Genomic DNA, 19,395 nt, shown 5'->3' with positions numbered 1-19,395 from the left:
ACATAGATTAAATATACATATTCAAAGATCTGGAAATATTTTGAACACTACATAAAAGTTATTATTTCTAACATTAACTAAATGCAGAGATATTTTAATGATATTTAAAATTAAGAGAAGTTCTATATTTTAATTGTCATTTTATAAATTGATAAGACAAAACAAAATTTCCAGTACAAAGTGGTAACATATAAGCAAACATAAATTTATGTTTTTAGAATGTTTTGATAAAAATACATTAATTTGGGGGCTGGAGCGATAGCACAGCAGTAGGGCATTTGCCTTTCAAGTGGCCAACCTGGGATGGAGCTGGGTTCGATTCCATATGGTACCTCAAGCCTGCCAGGAGTGATTTCTGATAATACAGCTGTGAATAATCCCTGAGCCCTGAGCCTACCAGGTATGGCTCCAAACCAAATATATATATATACATTTATTATCATTTAAAATAATAACTTATTTAACAATACTTTAATGTTTAATGGTAAAATTAAGCTGCATCACACATTTAGAGGATATATAAATTATAAGTTTGAGTTTATATGAGGAATTGGAAAACTTTGTACTATCAAATTCACTAATCTGAATAAGTCACTCCTAGATATGAAATATGAGATGAAAGCAATGACCAACATTTCCTCAGTGGTACAATTTGTCCTTCAGGGATTTTCTGACCTTCCAAACCTCCAAGGGTTACTTTTTGGAGTCTTCTTCATCATTTACATGACTGTCTTAATTGGAAATGGACTCATAGTGACAATAACTAGGTTTGACCCTGCATTACAGAAACCCATGTATTTTTTCCTGGCAAATTTCTCTTCATTGGAAATCTGTTACGTGTCAGTCACACTCCCCAGGATGTTAAAGAACTTGTGGACCCAAGATAGAAGCATTTCTAAGGTGGAATGTGCCACCCAAATGTTCTTCTTCATTACACTGGGAGCCAGTGAGTGTTTATTCCTTACAGTGATGTCCTATGACCGCTATGTGGCCATTTGTAATCCTCTTCACTACCCTCTAGTTATGAACCACAAGACTTGTGTTCAGCTGGCTGCTGGCTCCTGGCTTGGTGGCATCCCACTACAGTTATGGCAAACATGTCAGATCTTCTCTCTGCACTTCTGTAATTTCAATGAAATTAAGCATTTCTTCTGTGACATCCTCCCCGTTCTCAAACTAGCCTGTGGAAGCACTTTTCTTAATGAGATATCTCTCTATGTAGCAGCTCTGCTCTTTGTTGTAGTTCCTTTCATGCTGATACTTGCTTCTTATAGCAAAATAATTTGCACCATTCTGAGGTTGCCAACAGCTACAGGACGGGCCAAAGCCTTCTCTACATGTTCTTCCCACTTGATGGTCGTGGTTTTATTCTTTGGATCTGGTTCCATCACCTACTTAAAGCCAAAATCCACCCAGTCTGCGGGCACTGATAAACTTCTGTCTCTCTTTTATACCACAGTGACTCCAATGTTTAATCCTATGATATATAGCCTCAGAAACAAGGATGTGATTGCAGCATTGAGAAAAATATTTTTAAACAAATAGCATCCTAAAGTCATTGTAACCTTTCAGCCTCCCACATAGTTATCAGAGAAGCAACACAAGGCTGGACATACAAAGCAGTAGCATTCTACATTTTCCCTCTTATGGAAGCTAAGAACTTCATCCTGTGATTTGCATTTAGATATTTCTATTACTAATCTCATTTACTGTAATAATTATATATACAATTTGATTCATCTTTGATGTTTTATGCCAACTGTAACTTTGTTCATTAATTTAAAAGTAACATGGATTTCATATTTTATGGAAAGTAAAACCGTTCACTTTAGTCTGTTTGAATTTGGTATTTTTGTTGTTAGTTTTCATTCTATAGCTGAATACCAATAACAATTTAATATTTAATGTCTTTGAAGTGGTGTTTAAAGATTTCAATTTATAAATGAATACTTTTATTCAACATACAACTGCAACATTTAGACATTATGTAATATCAGTCTACATTCTGTTGGACATAATTACTTTACTTAACCTACTATCTGTGTGCAGTATGCCTTGTCTTGAAAACCAAAAGTAAGACATATGTGTGTTTATTGTTGAAATAAGTGACAGTAAGCAGAACTCTAAACTCTCTCAAACATTTGGCTTAGCATATTGTTTGTGTAATATTTTGGAACTGTAACACCAACTCTTTTTTTCTTCTACTTCTTTTTTTTGGGGGGTCTGGGGTCACACCTGGTGGCACTCAGAATTTGCTCCTGGATCTGTGCTCAGAAATTATTCCTGGTGGGCTCGAGGTACTCTATAGATTGTGAACAGAACCTAGTTTGACACTTGCAAAGCAAATGCCCTCACTGCTGTGCTCTCACTGTTACCCCTATCCAACTAATTTCTATGTGATTGCTTTTATCTTCATAATCTTTATGAGAAAGATTATTTTATGGATGTCATGTGTTTGGGATTTTATTCATTAGAAATTTTACTGAATACTATTAACTAAAGGTGGTGCCTGCATTTGTAGGCTCATGTCTAGTATTTTATCACTTTCACCTCATGAAACGGAACACTGCCTCCAACTTATTTTGTCTTTCTCAGAACAGAAGGGCTGTGTTTATTCAAATTTATCTGTGCATTTATATTATTCTTTCCAATTCAGTTAGTAAATAGTGCAATGATTCTATTGCCTAAAATTTGAGAATTCATTTTTACATGGGTCTAATATTTATATGGTATGGAAAAATAGGGAAATATTTAAAACATAATTAAAATCATAATATTTTATACAATAATCTTAATGAATATTGAATTTTCTGTCTAAATTAAAATATAAAGTGTTACTAAATATATATTTGAAAGAATTAATTATATGATGGATAAAATGTACTTCTTATATATTAATCTTATTTTCTTTCACTATTGTGGTTTATATTTTTATAAATATGTGTGTTTATATTTCTTTAATTGCTATTAAAATCTTTGTTGTTATTATTCAGGACTATGTATTAGACCATACCTATTATTAATATTTAAAAAGAATAAATATTAAGCCATTATCAGCTCATATCAATTAAATGTTGAATTAGGCATGACTATTTATTTTCAAAGTAATTTAAAAACATTTTATTTTCTCCATTCATTTCTCAACCCTTTTTCTCCAATTCTTTTAATCAATACAGAGACATTTATAAGATCATAACATGGCCCAAATACCGTTCCTCAGATACTGCAAGCATGATTCTTGAGTGCAGAGCAGAGAATATTTTCAGAGAACTGCTGAGTGTGGCCACAAAACCAAATAAATAAAGATAAAATAAATTGTCTTATAGAACTAATGATATATTCATGTATCATAGAAAATGATCCAAGTTTTTGATTATTTATTAGAACATCCAGTTGAAGATAATACATTCACATAAACTGATTTGCCAGATGTAGGCCCAATTGAATTACCTATTTTCAATGTATATTTCATAATGAATTCTTTAGCAATTAAAAAATTCAGTGTTGTGTCTTTTCAGCTATCAAAGTATAAGGAGATAAATGGATTCCTGACGAGATAAGTGTAGAAGTCAATAGTGTTCTGTCTTTTCTTCTACAAACTTCTGTTGTTTTATTTTTGAAAGACTATAGAAATCATATGTGAATGAGAAAGAATGTAGGAAATAACAGATATATTGCCATTTTTTATTTTTATAGATGGTTACAAAATCTGTCAAAATATTATCATACAAAGTAAAAAGATATTGTATAAATGCTGAATGTAATCTCAAAGGAGAAGGAACATGCTATTGTTTCAGTGTATGGTGGTAAAGAGGTCCTTGTTAACGTATTTTCAGTTTGTGAAGAAATTCTTCTGAATTACAAATAAGAGTTAGAATATAATTATTCAAAATTTGAGTAATGTCATATTTTATACATGGGTTTTAGGGTTTTTGCTATGTACATTTTTTATACAGCTTTAACTGATGTTTAAGCTTTTATGGATATGGTCATTTATGAATACATACTTTTTTCTTTTATTTTTTGGACCACACACAGCTATGCTCAGTGTTCACTCCTGATGGTCTCTTGTTTGTTTTTGGGCCATACCCAGTGACTCTCAAGGGTTACTCCTGGCTATGAGCTCAGAAATCACTTCTGGCTTGGGGGATCATATGGGATGCCTGGGATTGAGCCAGGGTCCATCCTGGATAACTTCTGATGGTCTTATGGGGAGGATATGGTATTCTGGGGATCAAACTAGATGATTACATGCAAGAAAAGCATTCTACTTGCTTTACAAGTACAGGACACATGAATGCATACATCTTATTGTAGTTTTTAAACATTGAACATACTGTAATTGTATAGGGAGTTGAAGAAAATTTTTATAATTACTAATGTAAAGTTTAAAAAACAGGTGTATTTTCTGTGAGTGTGGATATCAGCATAATGAATTGTAAAATTGATCATTTGAGAAAAGTTTGTGATCCAAACTACATTAAATAATGTAGTTCACATTGTCATTAATTTTGCTGAACATTTATTGACACTATATTAAAATCTGTACATTTGGTGCTTTTATTTACAAATTGGCTTACCCAAAATGCAACCTATTCACCATTTTTAAAGCAGTTTCTAAAATGACAAATAAAAGTATTTGAAATGTTTATGATTGACAATAACTGTATGTATACTGATTTAAAGCTAAATTTAAAAATCCCTTTCCTTTGACTATGTAATTATAAATTCCTGAAAATCTAGTTGATAGTTAAAATATAACAAATAGTTATGACTGACCAAGAGACAAGATAAGGTAGTCTATTGTGTTGGCAGGTTTCAAGAGTTGTAACAGGTATCATCTAGGATTCATGTAAAACCTTGATCCACTTATTCATCTAATCTTACAGAGGCAATGGACCTTCTCTAGACCAGGTTATGAGGCCCTATGTTAGACTAAAGACCTGAGAATCAGCAGGAATTGGCCAAGTACTTTCTCTTTTTATATTGTGATTTCCTTGTTTAGTCTCATAATATGCAGTTCAATAAATATGGATGCCATAGTAACCTGAGAAAAAAAAATTCTATGGAAATAAATTCTTTAATGCAACAGGAGCTTTTGTTGTAGAGTGTGATATTTTTATTATTGAAAATAAGCAAACTATGGTACTTTATCTACCTGTAGAGTGCTAATCATATTCCGACAAAAGTTGTATATGTATGTATATAAAAGTAATACTTATATGTATAAGTCATTGACAATGAAAATATTTCATTGGTAGTTCTGTAATGGAATTTTCTATATTATTTCTCAGGAAGAACTGATAAAGACTGATTGTAGTTTCACTTTATGAAAAATGTATTGTATCTGGCAAATGTTACTTTGTGAGTAATCCAAATTAGTGATAATTTATTAGAACATCAAATTGAAGATAATATATTCACATAAACTGACTTGGGAGATGTAGGGCCAATTAAATTTAATATTTTCAATATATATATATCTTAGTGAATCCTTTAGAAATTAAAATATTCAGTATTGTGTCTTTCCTTCTATTAAAGTACAAAGAGATGACATTCATTTGACATTTTACATTTATTAAATTGACTTATATTCAATTATTTGCCATTTATTCAATTTTGTAAAAACCATTTATTTTCATAGCATTGTAAGAAACGTATTGACAAGGAACTTTGTATGTATGTTTGAAGACATATATGTATAGAGCTTCCTAGAACTCAACTGAATTGAGTTGAATTCAACTGAGAAGTAAGTTTTAAAAAACTCCTAGTTGGATGTATAATTTTAGAAGAACTTTTGTTAATACTTAAATTTAAGTATCATTTATAATTTATAAGATCAAATAATTAAATGCAATATACATATAACTTTAGTGTCAAAAAAGTATAATATATTTCTATGTTGTATTTTCTCCAGTATATTTTACAGTGAAAATAAAATTACCCATTTACAAAAATGCTTAGGCTTATGCATGTGTGTTCATATATGAAAGGAATTTTCTATGTGAATTAAATAAATTAATATGAAAGATAGATAGTTCAGTTGAACATATATAATCTTTACAAAACAATATTTAAGAAAAATGTTGATCTCTGGAATTCCATATCGTCTCCAGCATTCCGTATGGTCTCCCAAGCCGGCCAGGAGTGATTTCTGAGTGAAGAGCCAGGAGTAAACCCTGAGCACTACTGAGTGTGGCCCCAAAACAAAACAAAAAAAATTAATATATATTTGGTTTTTAACTTTTGTCAAATTAGATTGCTGACTATAGAAATAAATATAAGATATATTGGTAGGCAATTGATGTATTTTTTACTTATATGGACATTTAGCATATACATAAACTCATAAAGATGAATGCACATACACAATTAGATGTATGTAATAGGTGATACCCATAGAATGTTTATGTATATATAAGTGCAACTATTTAAGTACTGCTTATAATGGTAATGTGCTGTATTACCTCTTAAAAGGGATTTATCTGAAATGTTAAAATATTCAAAAATAAAATTGTTTCTAAATTAAATCATTAGTACTAAGAATGTAAGTGAAGGGGGCCTGATTACAGCAGCTCCATACACGTGTCTGACCCAGAACTAACCTGGGTTCAATCCCTGATATCCTATATGGTTCCCCGACCCAGGAGCAATTTCTGACAGCATAACCAGGAGAACCCCCTGATAATCACTGGGTGTTTCCCAAAAATCAAAGAAACAAAGGAAGGAAGAAAGGATGGAAGGAAGGAAGGAAGGAAGGAAGGAAGGAAGGAAGGAAGGAAGGAAGGAAGGGAGGGAGGGAGGGAGGGAGGGAGGGAGGGAGGGAGGGAGGGAGGGAGGGAGGGAGGGAGGAAGAAGAAAGAAAGAAAGAAAGAAAGAAAGAGAAAGAAAGAAAGAAGAAAGGAAGGAAGGAAGAAGAAAGAAAGAAAATAAAAAAGAAAGAAAAAGAAAGAAAGAGAAAGAAAGAAAAGAAGAAAGGAAGGAAGATAGAGAGAAAAAGAAAGAAAGAAGGAAGAAAGGAAGGAAGAAAGGAAGGAAGAAAGAAAGAAGGAAGAAAGGAAGGAAGAAAGAAAGAAAGAAAGGAAGGAAGGAAGGAAGGAAGGAAGTATGGAAGGAAGGAAGGAAGAAGAAATAAAGAAAGAAAAGAGAAGAAAGAAAGAAAACAAAAAAGAAAGAAAGAGAGAGAGAAAGAAAGAAAGAAAGAAAGAAGAAAGAAAAGCAGAAAGGAAGAGAGAGAAAAAGAAAGAAAGAAGGAAGGAAGAAGAAAGAAAGAAGAAAGAAAGAAAGAAAGAAAGAAGAAAGAAAGAAAGAAAGAAAGAAAGGAAAGAAAGACAGACAGAAAGAAAGAAAGACAGATGAAAGAAAGAAAGAAAGAAAGAAAGAAAGAAAGGAAGGAAGGAAGGAAGGAAGGAAGTATGGAAGGAAGGAAGGAAGAAGAAATAAAGAAAGAAAGAAAAGAAAGAAAGAAAGCAAAAAAGAAAGAGAGAAAGAAAGAAAGAAAGAAAGAAGAAAGAAAAGCAGAAAGGAAGAGAGAGAAAAAGAAAGAAAGAAGGAAGGAAGAAGAAAGAAAGAAAGAAAGAAAGAAAGAAAGAAAGAAGAAAGAAAGAAAGAAAGAAAGGAAAGAAAGACAGAAAGACAGAAAGAAAGAAAGAAAGAAAGAAAGAAAGAAAGAAAGAAAGAAAGAAAGAAAGAAAGAAAAGAAAGACAGAAAGAAAGAAAGAAAGACAGAAAGAAAGAAAGAAAGACAGATGAAAGAAAGAAAGAAAGAAAGAAAGAAAGAAAGAAAGAAAGAAAGAAAGAAAGAAAGAAAGAAAGAAAGAAAGAAAGAAAATGAAAGTATGAGTGAAAGTTTAAGAATACAATCAGTATATATGGGGCAGGGGTGATGGAGCAGAGGTAGGGCATTTTCCTTTCAAGCAGCTGATCCAGAATAGACCTGGCATCCCATATTGTTCCCCAAGCAGAATCGATTTCTGAGTGCATAGCCAGGAGAAATCACTGAGTGTGGCCCCAAAACAAAACAAACAAAAAGAATATAATACAATCATATTATACAAATAACAATTGAATTAGAACAAATAATTTAATTGTGCAACAAAATTTTGCGAAGAAATTTTCTGGTTGCTCAATGGAAGAAACTTATTCAATTTTTCCGTAATTGTCTTATATTCAAAAGGTAAATAAATGCATGTACTTAAGTTTACATTTGGGTGTAAGGCAGATAGTCTTCGTAGGTGCACAGATACATATAAACATACTTGTAAAATTGAATATCTTGATGGATTCATGCACAAATATATTTAAGATGATTAGGGTCATAAAACATTTCTAGTATGTATGAACTGTTTGTGAGTCATCATGCCAAGGATACTTCCAAAATCTGGCAAGCAAAGAGATTATTAATTATTCTATAAATAATATATGCCCCATATTTTAAATTTATAAGTTGAAAGAAACTAAGTACATTGAAAAATTAATTCTTAATCTAAATCAACGCATAACTAAGTAGTGAAATATAGACATCATATATATGTGACCCTGAGCTAGGTCCCTGGCACTGAAAAAAAATGAATAAAAGTGAGAGACTTGATTAAATAATTGACCTTTCCACTTAGAGGTGCAGTCTAATTTAGAATTATAGGTATTGTGTTTAATTTAATAATGTGCTTATTTTATTGTGATATGGAATAGTATCTGATGATTCTCAATATATTAAAAATTAAAATAAGTGAATTAATTAGCATTATATACTGAAACTGCAAAATCAGTTGACTACAATCAAGGAGGAATATATGTCAACACTGAAAATAAAGCATAATTATGTTTGGCTTAAATAAGGTATTGATTCCTAGAATTCCAAGAATCTAAGAACTGTTTTGCATGTTTTTCTGAAGATATAAAGTTTAATTCTACCTGAAATATTAAGGCAATTTGGAAGCAGTCAAAAACATTGTTTTTAATATTGTTTAAGTTTAAATTGTTTGCATGTTTAATCAAAATCAGGAAAAACATTATCTGTGGAAAATACAACTATTATGAACAGCCTTATAACCACATGTTTATACAAAAAGTAAAAAAAAATGAAGAAATCAAAATTAGATAAAATGCAATGAGATAGATACAAATATCTATTCCCATAGTACATATATGTACATACGTATATGTACATACATATATGTACATACATATATGTGCATCAGAGTAACTGGTGTAAGTTTAATATACAAGCCCTTGAAAATAAAACTACAAATTTACAAAGCAAACAATACATTGAAAGTGCAATCTATTATAAATGGGTCGGGTCTCTTTGTATTTAGGCCAAGGTTATTTCTTTCCATGTCCCTCATATTTTGGTGGGCCTATGCAAACAACAATTGCCACTCTAACACCATTTTTACTGTGCTCCTTTGACTCTAATCCTTAAAAAGAACCCACTTAAAATTTGAGGTTAACTTAAGCTAATATGCCTGTATATGGAAATGTAAAAAAATACTATGCCTGTAATGTTTAAGGAGTTACATAAGTTTTATGGCTTTAGATTGCCTTGTTTGCTGTTAAGAAATATTATAATGTGTTACACAATCTGGGGGCTTGAGGGACAAAGTAATTGTACATGGATTCTGTCTTATTTATCTTAAGGTTCTTTGGCTGAAATTTCAAAGTTAAGATATCAGCAAGGGGACTTTTGAGAATTATGTTATGGGTGATTGTCCTTCCACTGTAACTTTACCTTGTCCTCTTTCTTTGCATCCTTGTTCTCATAATTAAAAATAAAAAAATTAAAAAAATAAATGGTGGATGTGATTAGTTTCATTATCTATATACACAGATACGTTGAAATGACAGTCCATTTATTATGGTAATATAACCAACATAAAAAATACTTGACTTTTTAAGGGAACCTCATACTGCTTTTTTGAGAAATAATTTCTTCAGTGCTGCAATCACATCTTTATTTCTGAAGCTATAGATCATGGGGTTAAGCATCGGGGTCACAGTGCTATATAGAAGAGACAAAAGTTTATCAGTCCCTGCAGTATGAGTTGATTTTGGCCTTAAATAAGAGATAGAGACAGAGCCAAAGAACAAAAGCACAACTATGAGATGGGAAGAACAGGTGGAGAAAGCTTTGGACCTACCAGTGGCTGAGGGCAACTTGAGAATCATGGAAATTATTTTGACATATGAACCAAGGATCAGTAGAAAAGGGATCATGGCAAATAATACAGCAACTACATAGACACACATCTCATTAACGAAAGTGTCCCCACAGGCCAGCTTGAATAGCGGGGGGATGTCACAAAAGAAGTGGTTGATTTCATTGGAACCACAGAAAGGCAGTGAGAACACCTGACATATTTGCCCAATCTGAACTGGAATTCCAATAAGCCATGCAGCAGCAGCCATCTGCACACACATCTTGTGGTTCATAACTAGGGGATAGTGCAGTGGGTTACAGATGGCCACGTAGCGGTCATAGGCCATTACAGCCAAGAAGAAACATTCACTAGTTCCCAGCATATGCAAGAAGCATACTTGGGTAGCACATTCTATCTTAGAAATGCTTCTGTCCTGAGTCCATAAATTCTTCAGAATCCTAGGCATAGTCACAGACACAAAGAAGATTTCCAAAGAAGAGAAATTTGCCAGGAAAAAATACATGGGTTTTTGTAGTGCAGTGTCAAGCCTAGTTAGTATTATGATGAGGCTATTGCCAATTAAGATAATCATGTATGTGATGAAGAAGAACCCAAATAGTAACCCTTGTAGGTTTGGAAGATCAGAAAATCCCACGAGTACAAATTGAGTCACCATAGAAACATTATCTTCAGTTTTCATCTTTTTTTTTGTTTCATCTGTAGAAATTAAGCAGAAATATAGGTTACTCTACTTGCCTTGAAATTTTTTCTTCTGTATAAATTAAGTAAACACTTTTAGTTTTCCTCTTTTCTATAGGGTTGAAATTAGGTCTTGTACTTTCAAAGTGTGGTGAATTTTAGTGCTGTTATTAAATGTAACTACAGAGACAAATCTGATTTTTCCTATGTTCTAGTATATAATGCTTATCAAACTTAAGTATTCTGACAGTTTTTAAGACCTCAGAATATTCCGGGGGTGGGTGTCTTAGGTAAAAATATCATATATAAAGTTAATGTCATGAAACATAACATGAAACCAGGAATTTAAAACATTGAATAGTAGGGTAGTAGGTTTAAAACAAGATTGGAAGAGGGCCATGATTCAAAAATATTGACAAATACTTGATTACACTCTAGTTATGACATATGTAGTGTTAATTAATGTTAATACCTATTATCTGTTTATAAATATAAAATATTTATAAAATAGATAAAATAAATTAAAATATATTTATAAAATAAAATTATTGCTGGAGATATAGTACAGCATGTCAGGTACTTGCCATGTATATAGCTGACCCAGGTTAAAAAATTTATATGATTTCCAGAGCTCTGCCAAGACTGATATGTGAGCACAGAACAAGAAAAAAGAACCTGAACATAGGTACAAACAGCTTGGCTCAAAGACAAAACCAAACTCATGATGTATAAAAGAAATAGAAAACATTAATGGGTGAATGCAATTTGGAAAGCTTTTTCCTCCAGGAGATATGTCTAAAGATAAGTAGAAAAATCAGGTACTGCCTTATTTTATTGAATTAACACCGTTACCTTTGTATTAATATCTATATTTTACGCACACAAGCTTACAGAAACACCCAAATCCAATGCCAATGCTTCTCTACCGTTGTTTTTGATCACACAACCTTCCACTACAACTTAGATAACTCAGTATTGTCAACTGAGATCATGAGTTTGTTTATGTTAGCCATTGTCTATCACCTGCTTTGTTTTTTTATGTGCCATATATCAATAAATTTGTCCTGTATTTATTCTTTATCTGACTGATGTTTTTAACATGATAAATTTTACTTTTTTTTCAAATTTTGACAAAAATTCAAAATTTTACCTTTGCTCATATTCAGTTTTGGATTATTTTTTTGTTTCTTAAAATTATTTTCAGCAAGAAGGTCACACCCAACAGTACTCAGGACTTACTCCTGGTGGTTCTTAGGGGATACATGGGGTACCAGAGACTGAATCTAGGTTGACTGAAAGCAAGGAAAACATCTGATGTGCTATACTATTTCTCAATTTTCTGCTGTTGGACTTCTAAAAAATATTGAAATAAAGATGCCATTGACTTGGGTTTTTCAATTCTTGGCATATATTCCCCACCAAAATTTTATAATATTTTATGCATATCTATGCTCATTGCAGCACTGTTTACAATATTCAAAAATCTGGAAATTATCCAAATACTAGCATCTTATTAGTATTTTCGAATTAACGTACTATATACATAACATAAGGATTTCCTCGTCTATTACTAGTAACACAGATCATGTTACTATTTTATCAATATATTTCTCCTCATATAAACACATTGTAAAAAGATATATCACAATTAAAGTTAAGAAATATTCTTAACTGTATAATAACAGACTATCATACATTAAACTTAAACTTTCTTAATATTAAATTAAATTGCTTTAATTTTTCAATATTAAATTAATATTAAATGTTAGCAATGATGGTATAAGTTTTTATATATTCTCATTAAATTACATCATAATATATGTTTTCTTATTCAATAGTATAAGATTTAAAAAATGTGAAGCCTAAATTAATTTTTTACCAAAAACAAATAATATTTTCTAAATTTTATGTAAAATTTATTCTTTCTAATATCATATAATACAGATAAACATAAATTTAGCATTAAATGAAAAATATTCAGCTTACCTGTTTGAAGCTAATTTAAATATAATATTTGCTTCATGATTAAAAATAAAATCAGAGAAAATGAGAAAAATACATTTTATGAAGGTTTTATGAGTTGTTTTTATATGATACACAGGTGAATCCCATTCTAACCTTATCACAACAAATAATGCTCTTTAAGTCAGAGATGTTCTGTGCTCTGGGGACCATATCCTTTCCCATGTTATTTTCTAATTGAACTTTACCATTTTGCCTTTCAATGAGTGAGGAACAACAAAAAAAATATAACAATACATATTACTCTTTCCAAATACTTCTCCCACAAATTCTTATTATTAAAAAGTTGAATATTGATACATTAGACATTATAATTACAGACTATATTATAAAATATGATGTTTTCAAAAGATTCTAAGATCCATTACCTTAAAAATATTTTTATTTATTTCCCTGCCTTACAATATCAGTGCTCTAGGTAATGGTAGTTGATCCAACCTTTGAGGAAAACAATATAGACATCCTCAAAAAACAAGGATTTTAATTTCTATATGACCGGGAAATTTCACTCGTGGGAATATACCAAGAGGGTCAAAAGCACAATGCAGAAACATATATGCATTCAATGTTCATGACAGCATTATTCACAATGGTCAGAATTAGGAAAGAATGCGAATGCCCAAGAACTGTTGTGTGCTTAAATAAATTATAGTATGTTTATGCTATGAAATACTATGTAACATAAAAGAAAATGAAGTCATGACATTTGCTTAAAAATGCATAGACATGGAGAGTAGATGTTGAGTGAAATGAGTCAGAAGGAGAGAATAGACAAATAGAGAATAATGACCCTCATTTATGGGGCATATATATGTACATTTATAAAGTACGTTTTATATGTATGCATAACAAAATAATATATAAATAATGTGTCTTATATAATATATAACATGAAGATAAATTATAAAGACAATATAAATGAGGGACTAAAGGACTGGTCTATAGGAGGAAGCTTGACATAGTGTGTTTCTAGGGGAAATTGCAATTAGGACTATGAGAATGACAAAGGGAAATCATCATGTTGGTCAAAAACTGGGTGCTCTAACGAGGTAAAGTGATATGTATGATATATTTTAGTAACTGTATTACAAACCACAGTGTTAAAATGCAAAAACAAAAGTAAAATAAAATTGTATGCTAGAGAGGCAGTCTTGGGGTGGGAGTTGGGGTACAAGACATTGCTGGTAAAAGTGTACATTGGTAAAGTGATGAGTGCTGAAACATTGTATGACAGAAATTTAACTCTAGACAACTTTGTAATTATATATCATTATAATGTAATTAAAATTAAATACAATTTTAGGTGTGATATCAACTCTAGAAGACTTTGTAACTATATATCAGGATAATTTTATTTAAAAATTAAAAATATTCTTGGTTCTGATATCAAGGTCTTTAATCCATTTTGATTTGAACTTTGTGCATGATGTTACATAGAGGTCTGAGTTTGCTTTTTTGAATGTGGCTGACCAGCTGTCCCAATACCACTTGTTGAAGAAGCTTTCCTTGCTCCATTTTGCATTTCTTGCTCCTTTATTAAAGATTAATTGATTGAAAGTCCAAGGGTCATACTCTGAATATTCAAGTATATTCTATTGGTTTGAGAACATTTATTTTGTTGTTGTTGTTGTTTTGGCCACACCTGGTGATGCTCATGGGTTACTCCTGGCTATGTACTCAGAAATCACTCCTGGCTTGGGGGATTGAACCTCGGTCCATCCTAGGCTAGCAAGCACAAGGCTTATGGCTTGTGCTACTGCTATGGCCCCAAGGTCTGAGGACCGTTTATCTATTCTAATATCATGCTGTTTTTATGATTATTGCTTTGGGAAAAGTGATCCTTCCATTTTATTTTCCTTCAGGTTTTCTTTAGCTACTTTTGGCCATTTATTGTTCCAGATAAATTTCAGGAGTGTTTGATTCACTGCTTTGAAGAACGTATAAGGTATATAGAAGAAAAAGTAAGTGAAATACTCCATGACATTTTAACTAAAGGCATCTTCAAGGAAGAAATGCCACTTTCCAAACAAGTGGAAACAGAGATAAACATCTGGGATTTTATTAAAATGAGAAGAATTGATACTTCAAAGGAAACTTCAAAGGGTAAAAAGATCTCCCTTAGAATGAGAGAAATTATTCACACAACACCCATAAGAAAAGATAATGATATCTTACAATATACAAGGTAGAGTCATAACTTAACAAGAGGAAATAAAAACAACCTATCCCATCCAAAAATAGGCAGAAGAAATAAGCAGGAATTTCCTCAAAGAAAGAATACAGATGGTCAAAAGACACATGAAAAAATTGTCTACATCTCTAATCAACAAGGAGATACAAATCAAAATAACAATAAAATATTATCTCACACCACAGAGACTGGCACTCATCACAAAGAATATGAACAACCACTGCTGGTATAGATGTGGAGAGAAAGGAACTCTCATTCACTGCTTGTGGAAATGCCATCTAGTCCATCTGTTTTAGAAAACAATATGGATACTCCATAAAAAACTGGACATTGAGTTTCTATAATCAGGGGTCCTCAAACTTTTTAAACAGGGGGCCAGATCACTGTCACTCAGACCATTGGAGGGTCTGACTATAGTAAAAACAAAACTTATGAACGAATTATTATGCACACTGCATATATCTTATTTTGCAATGAAGAAACAAAACAGATACAAATACAATATGTGGCCCACAGGCCATAGTTTGAGGACCACTGTATGAACCAGGAATACCACTCCTAGGGATATAACCTAGGACTACAAAAACACAACATAAAAATATCTGTAAACTCCTACATTCATAGCAGTACTATTTACAATAGCCAGAATCTGGAAACAACCCAGATGTCCAAAAACCAATGAGAGGCTTATGACACTGTGGTACATCTATACAATGGAATTTTGTACAGCTGCTAGAAGAAATGAAGTTACACAATTTGCTTATAAATGGCTTGATTTGGAGTCGATTATGTTGAGAGAAATAAGTAAGAGAGATAAAAATAGGATAGTCTCACTCATATGTGGAATTTAAGAAAAAAAAAAGACAATATAAAAATACCCAGAGAAAATAGAGATGAGGACTGGAAGAACTAGCCTATGATAACAAGCTTATCACAAAGAGTAGTAAGGTTTAAGGTCAGAGTGGTGGCACAAGCTGTAGGATGTTTACCTTGCAGGCGCTAACCTAGGATAAACTGCTGTTTGATCCCAGTGTCTCATGTTTCCCCTAAGCCAGGAGCAATTTTTGAGCCCATAGCCAGGAGTAATCCCTGAGCATCACCGGGTGTGCCCCCTTCCCCAAACAAACAAAGAAAACAAACAAACAAAAGAAGAGTGGTAAGGTCAGTTAGAGAAAAATACTAATAGCTGTAATGACAACTATAGAGAGAAATACAATCCAGGTCTTGAAAACAGGCAGGGGTAGTGGGAGTTAGAAAATGGGGAACAATGTTGGCATAAATTTGTACTGGTGAAGGGGTATGTACATTTTATGGCTGAAACCGAATTACTAACATGTTTGTTACAATTGTAATTAAATAAAACATTATTTTAAAACTAACATAAGGGGCTGGAGAGATAGCACAGTGATAGAGGGCATTTGCCTTCCATGCAGTCAATCCAGGACTGACGATGGTTCAAATCCTGGCATTCCATATGGTCCCTGAGCCTGCCAAGGATGATTTCTGAGTGCATACCCAGGAGTACCCCCTGAGTGCCTCTGGGTATAACCCAGAACAACAACAACAACAACAACAACAACAACAACAACAAAAAATACAAAATAAAATAAAAAATAAGAAAAAAGAAAAATAAATACATAAAAAAGAATCGAGCACAAACTTATGAAATTGTATAGTTTAAATGCTTTCTGCCTTAGGTCTCAAACTCGTGGCTCATGGGCCACAAATGGCCCTCCATACAACATTTTGTGGCCCTGCCCTAGAGGAATATTTTTTGTTTTGTTTTGTTTTGTTTTAGTTGTTTGGGTCACACCCCCAATGTTCAAGGCTTACTACTGACTTTGCACTCAAGGATCACCCTGACTTTGCCTCCTGCGGCCCGCAGGTAAATTGAGTTTGAGACCCCTGAAAGCAAAGTACAGATTCTTTCCTAATTCAAAATATTTCTACACAACAATGTAGCCTGAAAAAGGATTTTGAAGGTCAACCTTAAAATAAAAAGACTTGAAAGAGCAGAAGTTGGACATGTCCCCTTTTTGTGGCTTGCTCACTGTGACAATGTGCTAATACCAACGAAGGTGCATGTGTGTCTTGGAATCAGTGTTTTAGTGTTTTTTGGATTAATACCAAGATGTGAAGTTCCTAAAAAACATAATATTTCTGTTTTTGAGGAAGATTTATTATGGGTTAAATAGTTGTTGAATATATTTACAGTATACAAACTGTTAAAAAGTTTCATTGCACATTCTTTTTAATAATTTTCTAGTTTTTTAAATATTATTACTTATTTTTTTATCCTTTGCTTTGTTGATTAAATGTTTGGGACTACATCTGGCAATTATCAGTAATATCAGATATTACTCCTGGAAGTGCTCGGAGGATGATATGAGATGCAAGGGATTAAACCTAGGTAGGCCACATGCAAGGCAAATACCCAAAGCTCTCCAGCCCCTTTAATTATGAGTTTTAAAACATACCCTTATTTCTTAATCTAATGAAGATCATCTTTGTATATGCATATTCATGATGGCTTCTAGGAAGTATTTGTTCATTTTTGATCTATTAAATGTGAAGGGTTATTGGGTTTCTGTTGGTGAGTTTGTGTTTTATATTTCCTTAATAATAGCCTTTTATCATATATTTTAATTTTATACCAGTCATAGTTTCTTTGTTTTTAGCAAGATACTACCCTATTTGTTTATTTTTTGCTTCTGTTTACTTTGCCCGTGAAGTCAACTCAATAGAGATTTCTAAGGTTGATAGGAAGCCTCTATTTTCCTTGACATCTTTTATGGATCTGGGTCTAAATTATTTGGTGTTTAATAAGTCATGTTGAAATGATCTTTGAGTATGATAGACTAAGAGTTCCAGTTTAATTTTATGCATGTGGTTAACCATTTTCCCTAGCAAGTTTTTTTAAAATAGTTTTTATTGTGACCAAAGTGAATTACGAATCTTTCACAATAATATTTAAGGTACATAGTGACAATGAATCAAAGCCATTTCCACCACCAGTGTTGTCCTCCTTCCACTTCTGTTCCCAGCATTCATCCCATATTTCCCTCAATTGCCCCTGAACTGCTAGTGTTACTGCTCCACTCTGTGTATAACTTGTTGGATTGGATATTGATTCTGTTGTCGTTAACTTTGGGTTTGGTGTTTAAGTTTGATCATTTTTTTTAATTTTCACTCAATGTTTATACAACTGTTTGTTTGGTCCTGGTACCCTTCATCCCCCCCTTAATTCATGAGGCAAAACAAGATGATTCAAGTTATGAGTGTACAGGGCCTGTAGTTGTTCCCATGGCAGTATGCTTCAAGGGTAAAGAAACTCTGTGTCTCTTAGGCCAACGAAATTCCCTGTCTAATTTCCAAAATACTTAGTATGCCTATGCAAAAAAAAAAAAATAGGAAGGAGAAGAAGAAACACAAAGCCTTGCACACCAGCTGTCCATTCTTCATTATTTTTTGTAGTTTTTTTCATTTTCTTGTTTTTTGTTTTTCTTCATTTTATTTAATTTTTTCTTATCTTCTTTTTATCTTTTTTATTTATTTTTTTTCTTGTGGTTATTATATGATGGTGGTTATTTTTAGTAGCTGGGTGCTTTTTTTAGTAGTTGATTTTTTTAATTTTGTTTTGTTTTTGTTTTGTTTTTCTTTTTTTCTTATCTACTTTTAAATTGATATTTATAACCTCGAGACAGAATCCTCCCAGTTCTTTTTTTTCCCAAAAGAATACTTTTTATCTCTTGATTAGTATCAATTCTTCAAATTCCTCTTTTAGAACACTATTTACATATTGATCATATCTTTGATCTGAAGTAGCCTTTTTAGTCCTGGTTCTTTACATTAAAAATTAAAATAATTATTATTTTTTATTTTTATAAGCCTAATGTTAAAATAAATGAGTTTAGATATTAAATGTAAACATATACATATTTATTAAGTATAGAATATAATAAAATAATTTATATATGCTTAATATCAGTAAAAATAATGTTTTGAGAATGTTACAGCATAACACTAATTTAAACATTAACAAATCCAGCATTAAAATATTACAAGTGCAGTATCTGTCACTGTAGTGAATTTACATAAAATAAACATTTTTAATTGTGCTTTTTAATGTTCTTAAAAATAGCAAAGTTGGGGCCAGAGAGATAGCACAGCAGTAGGGCATTTGCCTTGCAAGCGGCCGATCTAGGACCAATGGTGGTTGGAATCCAGGCATTCCATATGATCTCCCATGCCTGTCAGGAGCAATTTCTGAGCAGAAAGCCAAGAGTAATCCTGGGCACCGCTATGTGCGCCCACCCCCCCCCAAAAAAAAAAGCAAAGTCAGGT

General features: G+C 32.2%; 2 protein-coding genes across 2 annotated transcripts; one reads left to right on the top strand and one right to left on the bottom strand.

Moving 5' to 3' along the window:
* The first annotated feature begins 594 nt into the window (after positions 1-594).
* LOC126017877 (olfactory receptor 10AG1-like) lies at positions 595-1,545 on the top strand. Its single transcript, XM_049779941.1, has one exon. It carries the CDS (start codon positions 604-606, stop codon positions 1,543-1,545), a length of 942 nt encoding a protein of 313 aa, XP_049635898.1. The 5' UTR covers positions 595-603.
* Positions 1,546-8,315: 6,770 nt separating this feature from the next.
* LOC126018669 (olfactory receptor 10AG1-like) lies at positions 8,316-12,425 on the bottom strand. The gene is given in 3 exon segments (XM_049780768.1): positions 8,316-8,380; positions 9,903-10,887; positions 12,375-12,425. Coding segments are annotated over 3 exon segments (1,101 nt in total).
* Between the last annotated feature and the right edge of the window lie 6,970 nt (positions 12,426-19,395).

This window comes from Suncus etruscus, chromosome 9 (genome assembly GCF_024139225.1).
Source record: "Suncus etruscus isolate mSunEtr1 chromosome 9, mSunEtr1.pri.cur, whole genome shotgun sequence".
NCBI lineage: Eukaryota > Metazoa > Chordata > Mammalia > Eulipotyphla > Soricidae > Suncus > Suncus etruscus.
The sequence above is the reverse complement of the archived record's forward strand: the minus strand, read 5'-3'. Positions and strand labels throughout refer to the sequence as shown.